This window comes from Hypanus sabinus, chromosome 1, assembly GCF_030144855.1.
Source record: "Hypanus sabinus isolate sHypSab1 chromosome 1, sHypSab1.hap1, whole genome shotgun sequence".
NCBI lineage: Eukaryota > Metazoa > Chordata > Chondrichthyes > Myliobatiformes > Dasyatidae > Hypanus > Hypanus sabinus.
Window position 1 is genome coordinate 114,345,603 of NC_082706.1, and position 15,079 is coordinate 114,360,681.

The 15,079-nt window shown below is 40.5% G+C and overlaps 1 protein-coding gene across 1 annotated transcript in view; it reads left to right on the forward strand.

The window, feature by feature from the left end:
• Positions 1-15,079, forward strand: part of tg (thyroglobulin) — a 350,909-nt gene that overhangs the window by 278,866 nt on the left and 56,964 nt on the right. The window contains exon 46 of the mRNA XM_059987817.1: positions 10,360-10,541. Within this exon, the coding sequence (XP_059843800.1) occupies positions 10,360-10,541 (182 nt within the window). The remainder of the gene's footprint in view (positions 1-10,359; positions 10,542-15,079) is intronic.

Genomic DNA, 15,079 nt, shown 5'->3' on the forward strand with positions numbered 1-15,079 from the left:
CTGACTCTGAATCAGACTATCATGTTCTCTAGTACACCTCTTGCTCTAATTTGTTTCTTCAACCTGCATTTCTTCAACTAGGCTCTTACTCTACATCATACTTAGTCTCTATGTGGTCATCAGATCTCTCACTCGGGTGATTTCTCAGTGTTTCTCCACCAGAAAAGACACTCCCCATCACGTGGTTGCATTGTAGCACTAAATCTGTTCCATTTGAGCTGCAGCCTCATACCAATGCAGAAAACATAGAGAGAATGCCTGCAACGGATTGCCTCCCACCCCTTCTCTTAACAGCCCTCTTCAAAAAGTAGCTTCATGATTCACAGCTAAACCATGGCAAGAGGTTCAAGGATCTAAATCTACCGGTAGTTCAGATTATTAAAAACTGAAATGACTCCATCTCCAATAAAAACAGAACAGTCAAGCAAACATTCTCGGTAACAAAAAAAACTGATATAGCATTAAAATATATCAATTATCTAATTGTTATTTTTATTCAAAGTTGATGTTTCTCAAGTTCATATAATTAATTTAGTACTCATTAATTTAGTAACATAACGATAGTGTTGTGTTTGTCGTACTGGGAAGCCGGGTGGCTGTGAATAACACACATGTGCAGCTGTTTATTTTGCTTGTAAGCCATCTACCCGGAGTGCACTCTCACTTTAGGTTCAATACGTAACACACAGGGAAGCTTGACAGCAATGCGTAAGGGTCAAAATATACATGAATACATAAAATATCCCTCCCCCCTTATTTTAAAGGTTTCTCCCCCTTCCCACACACAGACCAGCTGTTGAACTAATAAAATTCAATGGAGTAATAATCAATTCAACCAATAACAAAAAAACCATTTTTTCCTACACTAGTGAAAGAAGGTAGACTGTCTCTATTGCCAGACATAACTCTGGGATTATTCTTCCCCATGTATTGAGGGTTAGTCACTAAACCAGAGATTTAATCTGTCTGGGGGCCGCCTGTTCCTGTGAGGGTACAGACGTCATGGGGATGACGCCAAAGTCATTTTATCGCTTCATGGTATATATATAGATCTTGGCTTGGATACTGCATTGTCATTAGGGGGCACCTCAGAAAGCACAGGTGATAGAGGAGCACCTGCTGTGATGTTTGATCTTAAGGGACATTCTGCAGTTGATGTTTCAGAACCCTGTCCCATTTCTACAGCTAGATCTGGATTGGTCAGTTTGAGTTGGTTTTCAGTAGCCTCAGAAGTAGGCAACAGCTGATCAACATGCAGATGTCATGGTTACTAGTTTCCACACTGTATGACACAGGACCAGCTTGTGCCACCAGCATTCCAGGTATCCACTTTGTTTCAGAGATGTAGTTCTAGGCAAGTACTCTCTCTCCTGCTGTGAAATGTTTATACCTCACTTTGGCACATCTCTCTGCTTTGGTTTCCTGTTCATTGAGCACAATCTGTTTTGTGTTTGGAGGTCTAATTGGGTCAAACTGGATGCTGAGCTGTCTTTTCATCAGTTCTGCGGCTGGATCTATTTTGGTGTTAGTGTGACGTGTGTTGTGGTGTGTCAGCAAGAAAGTGCTAAGATGCTGTTGAGGAATTCACGTCCCACTGATGTCTTGAGGCTTTGTTTCATTGTTTGTACGAATCATTCAGCAAGACCTTTAGTGGCTGATTTGATGTGCTGAATACCGTTTGCTTCCATAAATGCTTTGTACTCTTCAGACAGGACCTGTGGATCATTGTCACTTACAAGCTGATGAGGATGTCCAAAGTGGCTAAAGCTGGAACGTTGCTCCTCATTGCATATTGTTAGATGTAGTGCTCATCACATTTGCTGTGTACATCCACTACAACCAAGAAATGTGATCTTCCGCAGGTCCAGTAAGATCAATGTGAATCCTCTGCCATGGTTCTTCAAGACCATTCCCATGGATGCAAAGGAGCAAGTTGAGGAAATTTTTTCACTTGCTGACAATATGGCATGCTTTGGCTTTCTCTTCAATGGTTACATATAGTCCTGGCCGTCACCTGTAGCTGTGCGTGATTTCTTTCACACATAATTATGCCACAGGGTCCAGCATGTAGTTCGTCAAGCATTTGCTTTCTAATGGTGGAGGAATGGCAACATGGTAGCCCCATAGCAAGCATTCTGCTTGAACTATGATCTCCTTGCATCAAGCCTGGTAAGGTTTCAGTTCTGTGGTTGGCTTTCCTTGCCGTTCATGAGTTAATTACCATGTCCACCACTTCAGATAGAACAGGGTCAGCGAGGATTTACACCGTAGTTATTGGAGCTGTAGGTACTTTCTTGAAGCAAAAGGATTCTTCCAGAGATGGGTCTGGAGCTGTAACAGAATCTGGATTGTCCAGGAGCATTCACATGATGCTCAGACTTACTCTACTTTATATCGTACTGATGTGCAGATAATAACACAGCCCAACATTGCATTCACCAGTGAAGGAGTGCCCGCATAAGGATCAAAAATTGATGTCAAGGGGCGATGACCCGTCAGTGGTGTAAATCATTGACCAAAGAGGAATTAGTGGAATTTGTTAACTCCTAAGACAACTCTGAGTGCTTCCCATCCAATCTGGGTATAGTGGCTCTAGGCCTTGCTTCATATTCTTAAAAGGTCATCAATGAGGGGAAAAAGTTATTGTTCAGCCATAAAAACTATCTCCACAAAACCTTAAAAACCCATCCCTTTGTAGGACAAGATCTACTGGAGTTGCTCATTTACTTACACTCACTGGTTTCAATACCTTACTCTGGACCAGTTTTTCTAATTCAACCTGTAGATTTGGTTTGATGATATATGGAATAAGCCTTGCTTTCAGGCACTTGGGTGTTGTGTCGGGCTTAAGAGTAATTCCTTTCATACTGCCCAGTCCTCCATTGAATACATCTGCCTGTTAGTGCCAGTTGTGTTTCAGCTGCTCCAACCACAAGCAGCCCAGAAGCGCAGGATAACAATCTTTAACAGTTTTCAGCGGAAGTCTCTTTCTCTGTTTGTTAATCTCGCGTGTAAGATGTACTACTCCTCTTACTGAAACAACCTCACCAGTGTAAGGCTTTAAAATCAACCTTGCCCATTCTGAGGTGACATACTGCAATTTCTCCTTGTAAACTAAATCCAACACCAGCGATACTGAAGCACCCATGTCCACTGCATCCTCACTGTGGCCCCATCCAACCGCCGGTCACCCCAATAGCCATTATTGTGTCCCAAAATAGATAAGACACGCAAAACTTCTTCAACCACAGTCTGAGAGTCACTCAGTCTGTTCTCAGTTTGCTCCACCGTGTTCACAATTATTCTTTTGCTTTTCCAGAAGTCATTTTTCTTTAGTACAGCAGTTTTGGTTTTTAGAGTCCCTTTTTGCAAAATTGCAAATATCATTCTGCTCTTCAAGAATGAACAACAAGCAGGATAGACAATGGAGAATCGGTTAATGTTGTGTACTTGGATTTGATAAGGTGCCAGACATGAGGTTGCTTAACAAGCTATGAGCCCATTGTACTACAGGAAATATTCTAGCATGGATAGAGCAGTAGCTGATTGGCAGGAGGCAGAGAGTGGGAATAAAGGGAGACTTTTCTGTTTGGCTGCTAGTGTCTAGTAGTGTTCCACAAGGGTCTGTATTGGGAACAATTCTTTTTACATTACATATCAATAATTTAGTTGATGGAATTGTCTTTGTTGCAAAGTTTGCAGAAGACATGAAGGAGGGACAGGTAGTTTTGAGGAAGTAGAGATGCTGTGGAGGACTTAGACAGGTAGGAGAATGAGCAAAGAAATGGAAGGTGGAATACAGTGTCAGAAAATGTATGACCATAAGATACAGGAGCAGATTTGGGTCATTTGACCCATTGAGTCTGCTCTGCCGTTTCATCATGACAGATCCAATTTTCCTCTCAGCCCCAATCTTCTGCCTTCTCCCCGTTATCTCTTCATCTCCTGACCAATCAGGAATCTATCAATCTCTGCCTTAAACATACACAAAGACTAAGCCTCCACAGCTGTCTGTGGCAAAGAATTCCACAGATTCACCACCCTCTGACTGAAGAAATTCCTCCTCATCTCCGTCTTAGAAGGACACCCCTCTATTCTGAAGCTGTGTCCTCTGATCTTGCACTCTCCTACCATAGGAAATATTCTCTCCACATCCACTCTATCAAGGCCTTTCACCATTCGATAGGTTTCAATGAGATCACCCCTCATTCTTCTGAATTCTAGTGAATACAGGCCCAGAACAATCAGACACTCTTCATATGACAAGCCAATCAATCCTATAATCATCTTTGTGAGCCTCCATTGAATACTTTCCAGTTTCAGCACATCCTTTCTAAGAGAAGGGGCCCAAACCTGCTGTCAGTACTCAAGTGAGGACTCACCAGTGCTTTATAATATTTCAACATTATGTCCTTGCTCTTATATTCTAGTCCTCTTGAAATTAATGCTGACAGTGCATTTGCCTTCCTCACCACTGACTCAACCTGCAAATTAACCTTCAAGAAATCCTGTGCAAGGACTCCCAAGTCGCTTTGTGCCTCAGTTTTTTTGTATTTTCTCACCATTTAGAAAATAGTTAACCTTTCATTTCTTCTACCAAAGGGCATGACCATGCACTTCCCGACACAATATTCCATCTGCAATTTTCTTGCCCATTCTCCCAATCTGTCAAAGTCCTTCTGTAGCATCTCTACTTCTGCAAAACTACCTGCCCCTCCACCAATCTTCATAATGTCTGCAAACTTTGCCACAAAGCCATCGATTCCATCACCCAAATCCTTGACCTACAACATAAAAATCGATCACAACACAGACCCCTGTGGAACACCACTAGAAATTGACAGCCAGTCAGAAAAGGCTCCCCTTATTCCCACACTTTACCTCCCAAGACCATGGGCTCATAGCTTGTTAAGCAGCCTCACGTGTTGCACCTTCTCAAAGGCCTTCTGAAAATCCAAATACACAATATCAACCAATTTTCCTTTATCTATCCTGCTTGTTATTTCTTTAAAGAATTCCAATAGATATGTCAGGCAAAATTTTCCCTTGAGGAAACCATGCTGACCATGGCCTATTTTATCATGTGCCTCCAAATACTCTGAGATCTCAACCTTAATAGTTGACTCCAACAACTTCCCAACCACTGAGGTTAAACTAACTGGCCTATACTGTAGTTTCCTTTCTTTGGCTTCTCTCCCTTCTTGAAGAGTGGAGTGCCATTTGCAATTTTCCACTCTTCTGGAACCATTCCAGAATCTAGTGATTCTTGAAAGATCATTACTAATGCTTCCACAATCTCTTCAGTTACCTCTTTCAAAACTCTGCGGTCTACACCATCTGGTCCAGGTGACTTAACTACCTTCAAACCTTTTAGTTCCGCAAGAAACTTCTCTCTAGTTATGGTAACTTCATGTCCCTGACAGCCGGAAGTTCCACCATACTGCTAGTAACTTCCACAATAAAATGTAAAATACTTATTCAGTTTGGTGGTTTATTGTTCCCCATTAAAACATTGTTCCCCAGAATTGTTTTCCACAGTCCAATATCCACTCTTGCTTTCTTTTACATTTTATGTACCTGAAGAAACTTTTGGGGTCCTTCTTAGTATTATTGGTTCGCTTCCTTTTGTACTGTATTCCATCTTTGCCTTCTTAATGTCTTTTTTTTTGTTGCTTTCTGTTGGTTTTTAAATGCTCCCAAATCTCTAACTTCTCACTAATCTTTGCTCTATTATATGCCCTCTCTTTGGCTTTTATGTTGGCATTGACTTCCTTTGTTAGCCATGGTTGTGTCATCATGCCTTTAGAATACTTATTCTTCATTGGGATGTATATATCCTGAGCCATCCAAATTGCTTTCAGAAATTCCAGCCATTGCAGCTCTGCCACCATCCTTGCCAGTGTTCTTTTCCAATCATTTCTGTCCAATTCCTCTTACATGGCTCTGTAATTCCATTTACTCCACTGTACTACTAATACATCTGACTTTAAATTCTCCTCCTCAAATTTCAGGATGAATTAAGTGTATAAGATGATGAGAGGCATTGATCGTGTGGATAGTCAGAGGCTTTTTCCCAGGGCTGAAATGGCTAATACGAGAGGACACAGTTTTAAGGTGCTTGGAAGTAGGTACAGAGGGGATGTCAGGGGGTAAGTTTTTTTGCACAACAAGTGGTGAGTGTATGGAATGGGCTGCTGGTGACTGTGGTGGAGGCAGATACAATAGGGTCTTTTAAGAGATTCATGGTTAGGTACATGGGACTTGGAAAAATAGAGGACTATGGGTAACCCTAGGTAATTTCTAAAGTAAGTGCACGGTATTGTGGACTGAAGGGTCTGTATTGTGCAGTAGGTTTTCTATGTTTCTATGTATCTATGTTTCTAATTCAATCATATATGATCACTCCCCTAAGGGTTTCTTTACCTTAACCTCTCTAATCAATCCCAGCTCATTGCACACCACCAAATCCAGAATAGCTGATCTTCTAGTGGGCTCAACCATGAGTTGCTCTAAAAAAAAACCCATCTCCCTTCTGGAATCTAGCACCAACCTGAGTTTCCCAATTTACCTGCATGTTGAAGTCCCGCATGACTATTGTAACATTGCCCCTTTGGCATGCATTTTCTATCTCCCGTTGTAATTTGTAGGCAACATTTTAACTACTATTTGGGGGTCTGTAAACAACTTCCATCCGGGTCCTTTTACCCTTGTAGTTCCTTAGTTCTATCCACAATGATTCAATAACTTCCAACCCTATGTCACCTCTTTTAATGATTTGATTTCATTGTTTACCAGCTGAACAAAGCTGCCCCCTCTGCCTTTCTGCCTATTCTTTCGATACATGGTCATGCACTTTGGTGGAAGAAATGAAAGTGTTGACTATTTTCTAAATGGAGAGAAAATACAAAAAGCTGAGGCACAGAGGGACTTGGGAGTCCTTGTGCAGGATTTCATAAAGGTTACTATGCAGGTTTGAGTCAGGGATTTCAAGAAGACTAGAATTTAAAAGCAGGGATGTAACGATGAGACTTTATAAAGCACTGATGAGGCCTCACTTGGAATATTGTGAACAGTTTTGGGCACCTTATCTTAGAAACGATGTGCTGAAACTGGAGACCGTACAAAGGAGGTTCACAAAAATGATTCCGGGATTGAACGGCTTGTCATATGAAAAGTGTTTGATGGCTCTGGGCTTGTATTGACTAGAATTCGGAAGAATGAGGGGTGATATCATTGAAACCTATCAAAAAGAGAAAGGCCTTGATAGAGTGGATGCGGAGAGGATGTTTCCTATGGTGGGAGAGTGTAAGACCAGAAGACAAAGCCTCAGAATAGAGGAGCATCCTTTTAAAACAAAGATGAGAAAGAATATCTTTAGCCAGAGAGTGGTGAATCTGTGAAATTCTTTGCCACAGGCAGCTGTGGAGGCCAAGTCTTTGTGAATACTGAAGGCAGAGGTTAATAGATTCTTGATTGGTCAGGGCATGAAAGGATAAGGGGAGAAAGCAAGAGATTGAGGCAGAGAGGAAAATTAGTTCAGCCATGATGAAAGGGCAGAGCAGACTTAAAGGACCAAATGGCCTAATTCTACTCTATATCTTATAGTCTTATGGACTTAAGGTTTATGTAACAAATTCAGCAATCTAAGTCCTTATACAGGCTTTCTTTTGCTGAATTCCCAGTTTTGCCAGAACAGTAACATTGATTGCCAATAAATATCTTATTGTTAAAGTCAGGAGAAACTTCATTAGCTTGGGAAGATGTGCTTAATTGCTGTACTACTTTAGCTGCCATCTCCATAGATTTACTAATCTCCATTGCCTTCTGTTATATTAGTCTGTATTCTGTAAGTAAACATCTCTAATCGCCACACTACGGAGGTTGCATATGAGTCTCACATAACATGCCATTCAACGACTGCCCAAAAGCAGCCATAAAAACCCTGTTAATGATCGCCTTTGAGTCTCCACAAAGCCTTAAAGACGCATCCCCTTTTAGGACAGGTACTAGTGGATTTGCCCATTTACTTACACACACTGGTTCCAATACCTTACTCTTTTCAGACAATTGCTTCAGCACCACCACAAACTGTGAAATCGACTAGCCTTCCTCTTGATTCCTTTTATGAAATGTAACCCTCTAAATTGGCTTTACTTAGCTATCCTGTTTCTGCTTTCTCCCCTCAGATTCTTCACTCACCCTGCTTCCTGTGGGCTGTTTTCCTTTATCTCACTCACATTACACTGTGGTACCCCACCACTGTTGCACACGGACTTTACGGGCCCAAGGAAACAACACAATAGATATCTTGTAAGAACTTGTCACCTCATCTCTAGTTGTTATTTTGTGGTACTGGGAAGCCAAGTGGCCATGAATAACACAAACAAGAGATGTAGAGATGAGGAACAAATGTGCAGCTGGTTATTTTGCTTGTAAGCCATCTATCCAGAAAGCCCTTTCACATTGCGTTCAGTACAAGGGAAGCTTAACAGCAACCCCTAAGGATCAAAATATACAAGAACACACCACAGATGATTAGTGTGTTTTTATGACTATTGTTTTGATGCCACAAAAGATGGTGGCTCAATAAGAGTTCATTAAGAACCCTCAAAATCCACGACATGTGTTCTTCTCATTACTACCATCTGGAAAGAAATACAGGAGCCTGAAGACACAATCAACATTTCAGGAACAGCTTATTCTCCTCCATCATTTGATTTCCAAACAGTCCAGGAACCCATGAACACTATTTAGCTCTCCTTGACGCTATTTATTTATTTAATTATATATATATTTTTTTTTGTGTAACCTATAGTATACATTGCACTGTACTGCTGTCACAAAACAATTTCACAACATACGTCAGCGATAATAAACCAGATTCTGACAGTGCTTAAGTTTTATACTAAATGAATCCAGAGACCCCTGAGACATCAGGACTATCTCAGAACCCGTCAAGAAAGAGTTGTAGAGAAGTTTTGGAAGGAACTTTGGTTTCCTTGGTATAAGTATTGCCATTAGTGAAAAAATTAAACTCTTTAAAGTATTCAGACTTTATCTTGACAGATTTGAAAGAGGTTGTGGTTGGTAAGGTAGAATATTGAGGGAAGAAAATGTGTAAACCATTGGCAAGATAAGGTCAGAAGATGCAAAGGGAGAAACAGGAGAAAAACTGGAGAAAAAGCACTTCAGTTATTTTTAATTTGGTGTGTTAGTTGCAATATCTACTGTAAATTCAGTGTGAAGTATGATTACATTAGGATGTTCAAAAGTTTTATTGAAAGCATAACATTTTAATGACATGTTGTGCCTTTCACAGGTAGATGATAGTTATCTTTGGTTCTTTAGTTATTTAATTTGATTTCCTTGATGAAAAGCTGCCTGCAACTGAGATGACTATTTTGGGACTTCTGTTGCAATGTGCCACAGGTATACATAGGCTGGTCTTGAGAGTTGCTGAGAAAATTTTAGCCATGGTATCTTTTTCTCCGTGCTTGTTTGTCAGTTCCTTGGTGACCAAGATATCCTCCTCCTATTCCTCAAAGGCACTGAGGGAAAATAACTTATTTACTGCTGCTCCTTACTCTTTTGCTGAATCACTGATTCATAACCCATCCAAAGAATCATCCTTAGATAAATGTATGAACTGTCTCTGACTCTTTTCTCATCTATCATCCACAAGTATTTATTTTTCAGGATTTTTCTCAAAATTATCTGAGTATTCCAAAGGGATGAAACAGGGAGGATATTTTCCCTGGATTTATTTCACCCCTTCTATTGCAAGTAAATCTTGAAAGGGAAGACTTGATCTGTACCAGATGTGGTCACACGAGAGCCTTGCATAAGTTCAGTGAAATATCTTCGCTTTTGTACTCAAATGAACTTACAATAAAGGCAAATAACTTGTTGGATTTCCTAATTGCTTGACAGCAAAATATTTTATGTCCAGTTTTCATAGAAGCAAGTCCTTTTGGCCCAGTTCGTTTATATCAATCTTGCTGCCTACGTACACTAATCCCATTTGCCTACATTTAGCCCATGTTCCCTTTCTATCAAAGTACCCATCCAAATGCCTTTTAATATTGTAATTTTGTCTGCCTCCACTTCCTCTGGCTGCTTATTTCCAGTCATTCACCTTCTTCTGTTAATAATCTGATCTCCATAAAAATTTTCATCTGAAAATTGTCCATGAATGGATCTTATTTCTTGCTATTTTTTTCTGTCTGGCTCATATTAACTTGACATTTCTCAATTGATTAATAACAAGGTTATTTTCGAACTTCGAAACCTCCACATTTATTTTCACATGATAGAAGTATTGTACAGCTATTCATTGTTCATTATTGATTCACTATTCAGAAATTTGAAGAAACTTCTGGAAAATCAGAAAGTAAGACAGCTTTCTATCAAGCTCTTGAAAATGCACTGGGAGGAGAAGCTTCTAATTCACTCGTCAAGGATGCAGCATCCTGGTTCTACTCACTACAGCAATCTCTGGTTGACTACTCCGCTTTTTCAAGGGCTTTGGAGAATGCAACACGGTAAGTGAACAGTGTATGATAATCTGTCATGAATTGTGTTTGCTTACTTGGAATACAAAAGATCCAAGGGCACTGCTTTGAAAAAGAACATCAAATTCTCCCCAGTCCTGGCCAATATTTGTTTCCTTGTACATGAACCACACTGGGCATTGATATTGGCAATGGTTTATTATTGTCACATGTGCTGAATACAGTGGAAAAACTAACTTTTCAAGCCATCCATTCAGATAATTTCAAAACATAAATACAATGGCAGAATATGGAATATTACAGTTACAGAAAAGGTGTAGTGCAGATAGAGAATATGGTACAAGAGCCATGATAAGGCAGGTTGTGAGATCAGGAATTCATCTTTAGCATATGAGAGGTCTGTACAATGGTCTTACAACAACAGGAGAGAAGCTGTCTTTAAGCCTGGAGGAATGTGCTTTCAGACTTTTGTATTTTGACTGCTCCTTTCAACAGATGCTGCCCGACCTGCTGAGTTCATCCAGCTTTTTTGTAAGACTTTTGTATTTTCTGCCTGATGAAAGAGGCAAGAAGAGAGAATGTCTCGGGTGTGAGGGGTCTTTATTTTCTGAGGCTGCAAGAAGTGTAGACAGGTCCACGGAGAAGTTGGTTTTTTTGACAGACTGAGTTACATGCAAATGCCTCTGCAATTTCTCATGGTCTTCTAATCCAAGACAATCTAGGATCCCCAAAGGCAATGTTTCATTTTCAATGCTTCCTGAGTTTGAACTACGTCACAGTGACATAAAGAGGGTCATCAGGGAGCCCCTAATTTCCTAATTGAACACAGAACAAAATTCCTCCAATCTGTTAATTGCAAAATTTATCGTGGCACTATTTGAAATAATATAAGGATGCTCTGTCTTCTTACTCATTCAAAACTCCACCAAAGGAAAATGAAATGGTCATTTTTGCTAGAGACGCAAGAGACTGCAGATGGTGGAATCTGAAGCAAAGATAAGCCGCTGGAGAAACTCAGCAGGTCAGTCAACATCAGTGGAAAGAAATGGATATTTGGTGTTTCAGGTCAAGACCCTTCACCTAAACAACCCTTCTAAGTTTGTCAGACATTCACATACACCACCTCCAATCTAGTTTGTGTACTTGGTACATTGATATGGCCTCCTCTGCGTCAACGAACAAATAGAGTAGGCATACTAAGTACCTGCACCCTGTCCATAATGGCCATCTGAAATTCCTCATTTTAAGTTATCTTAATTCCCCTCCCCATCCCCACAGAGACTTGTCTGTCTTCAGCCTCCTCCCTCTCACCTCCAGATCTCCCCAGAGCCCCACACCCTGTTTCTTTCCCTATCTCCACCCACTCTATCAGCTCATCAATCACACATTCTATCCACTGGATGCCCTCTTTCTACTATCCCTATCCTCCCACTCCACTTTCCCTACTGCTTCCATGTTCCACATTCCTGTCTATTACAGTCCATCACCTACAGACCTTCCTTGTCTCCAGCTACCAACTCTCAGCCTCTGTTGCTATTTCTATTCTTTTCTCCTCCATCTGACTGTCACCTCTCATCATGTGGATCAACCTATCATTTGCCAGCTCTTGCTTCACCCCTTCCTGTCACTTATTTATATTGGCTCTCTCTCCTGCATTGTTCAATCCAGATGAAACGTTTCTGTCTGAAACATCAGCTGCCCATTTCTTCACACAGATGCTGCCTGACCCATTGAGTGTTCCCCAGCAGCTCCCAGCTTCTATGCCCAAAAAGAGAAGTTTTGAAATTTACTTCCGTAGTATCTTTGACAGGCTACACCTGCCTTTTAATCTCCATATTAGTAAAAGTACATACAGTAGAAGCCCATGTGAGGGTATGGAAATCATTTACAGGGATGATCTCAGAGACTACAGCTGAAAACTTTGAAATAATGCTACTTTTCCCTTCAGTAAAGGCATCAGTTAGTTTTCAAAGCTGTTAAATACAGGGAGAATGTTTCTACATGGGAGATTCAGAGTTAGTGGCTCTAAGTGCAATAAAATTATATACCATGTTTGGAAACAGAAGATTTTTTTAAACACAGATAATTGGAAATTTAAAAAGGCTTAGATTTAAATATTTTGTGGTTCCCGAGAATTTGCAAAGAGAAAAAGTTTGAATATCTGTGCCGTGGAATCAGTGTATTTGTGCCAGCAAATCTACAGGAAGAGCTTTTTTCTTGCCACATTTTTCCATGAATTGAGCTCGCCTGCAAGTGTCACCTCACCTGAAAATCTAGATCACGGATCCAGGACAATTTTGTGCGTTTGCCAACGTGTTATTTTAGACCAAGATCACATCATGATCGACACAATGCTGGCCAAGTCTTTTCAGCCGGGATCTGAGTGTGGAATTAGTTTAAAGACTCAGGTGCACCAACATTAAGTACTGTGCTTAAACTCATCGCAGATGTATTTAAAACTTCTGAAACTTCTAAAACTGAAATTACTTATTTTTTGTACCTATATGACATGTATGATTGCATTTATTTTTAGCTGTGCTGAGTTCAGGTCATTGCTCATAGAACGTAAAGTTATGATACTTGACCCATTTTAGCATCCGGTGTCAAATGAGATCGAGTTTATTGTCATGCGCTCAAATAGGGCGAGAGACAGGTGTAATGGAAAACCTGCTTGCAGCAGTATCATGGGCATTTACTGTAGACAACACATGCCTTATACATATATTGTACAAGACAGTGAAGAGAGGGAAAAAAGGCTAGGAAAGAAAGAACTTTATGGAAAAAAGACGCAATCAGAGAAAAGTCCATTGTAGTTCAAAAGGAGATCTATAATGTTCCATTGCTGAGGCAAGGATAGGGTTGTGCAGGTCAATTCAAGAACCTGAGAGTTGTAGGAAAATAGCTGTTCCTGAGCCTGGTGGTGTGAGACTTGAGGCTTCTATAGCTCCTGGCTGAGGGTAACAATGAGAAATGGATATTACCCTAGATTCTTGATGATACATGCTGCCTTCTTGAGGCCGTATTGCCTGTAGATTCTGTTAAAGGTGGGGAGAGCTGTGATGGACTACTCTCTGCAGTCTCTTGTGTTTATAAGATATAGGAGCAGAATTAGACCTTTCAGCCCATTCAGTCTGCTCCACCTTTCCATCATGACTCTAAGCCAGGGGTCTCCAACCTGGTTTTTGCTTAATAGTATTGGTCCATGACATAAAAAAGTTTGGAAACCCTTGCTCTAAACCCCTTTCTCCTTCCTTCTCTGCATAACCTTTTACACTCTTACAAATCGAGAACCTATTAATCTCCACTGCAAATGTATCCAATGCTTTGGCCTCCACAAATGTTTGTGGCAATTAATTCCACTGATTCACCACCCACTGGCTAAAAAAAAAAATTCTCCACATCTCTGTTTTAAAGAGACATCCTTCTATTCTGAGGTTGTGCTCTCTGATCCCAGACTCCCTGACTATAGGAAATATCTTCTCTAAATCTACTCTATTTAGGCTTTTCGATATTTGATAGGTTTCAGTGAGATCCTTCCTTATTCTTCTAAACTCCTGTGCATTAAAATTGCTATTCCACATCATGATGCAACCAGTCAGGATGATTTCAACACTAAAATTCAAATTTATTTTTATTTTATTTATCTATTAAGCTACTACGTGGAGTAGACCCTTCTGGCCCTTCGAGTTGCACTAACCAGTAACCCTGGATTTAATCCGAGCCTAATCACAAGACAATTTACGATGACTAATTAACCTACCAACTGGTAGGTCTTTGGACTGTGGGAGGAAACTGGAACACCCGGAGGGAACCCACGCAGTCATGGGGAAGAACATACAGCGGTGTTACAGGCAGCAGTGGGAATTGAACCTGGTTCGCTGGTACTGTAAAGCATTGTGCTAAACACTACACTACAATGCCACCCCAAAGTACAGTACAGGTTATTGTCATATACATGTGCATGCATGCACATTTGCAACGAAAAATATACTTGCAGCAGCATCACACGCACAAGGCATTATATAATCAGCATTCACAATAAAGCCATAAGTTCAAGTATAAATTGTACAATCTTTACAAGAAAAAATGCAATTAAAATGAAAAAAAAGCATTTTAGTGCAAAGAGATCAAAACAGTCACTGTAATGAATAGGGTTGTATCAGTTGGTTCAAGAACTGAATGGTTGAAGGAAAGGTTGGAGCCTGGTGATGTGGGATAGGCTTCTGTATTTCCTGTCCGATGGTAGTTATGAAAACTGTGCACTTGTGGGAGTTTGTCAGAATATTTAGCGACATAGCAAATTTCCTTAAGCTTCTGAGAAAGGAGAGGTGCTAGAGCGCCTTCTCCGTGATTGCCTCTACGTGCTCAGCTACTTCATTCAAGATATTAACTCCAAGGAATTTGAAATTGCTTATTCCACTCCACCCCACCCAAACGATAATGGCAACAATCACGTCTTCCAACATAGAGTGGTCCTTTTGCTTTGGTTAACTGTGCGAAAACTTCTTTGGACCCGGGGAGTTTCCCTGAGGAAACAAGCGTGCATAAGAACAACATTCCTACACAAT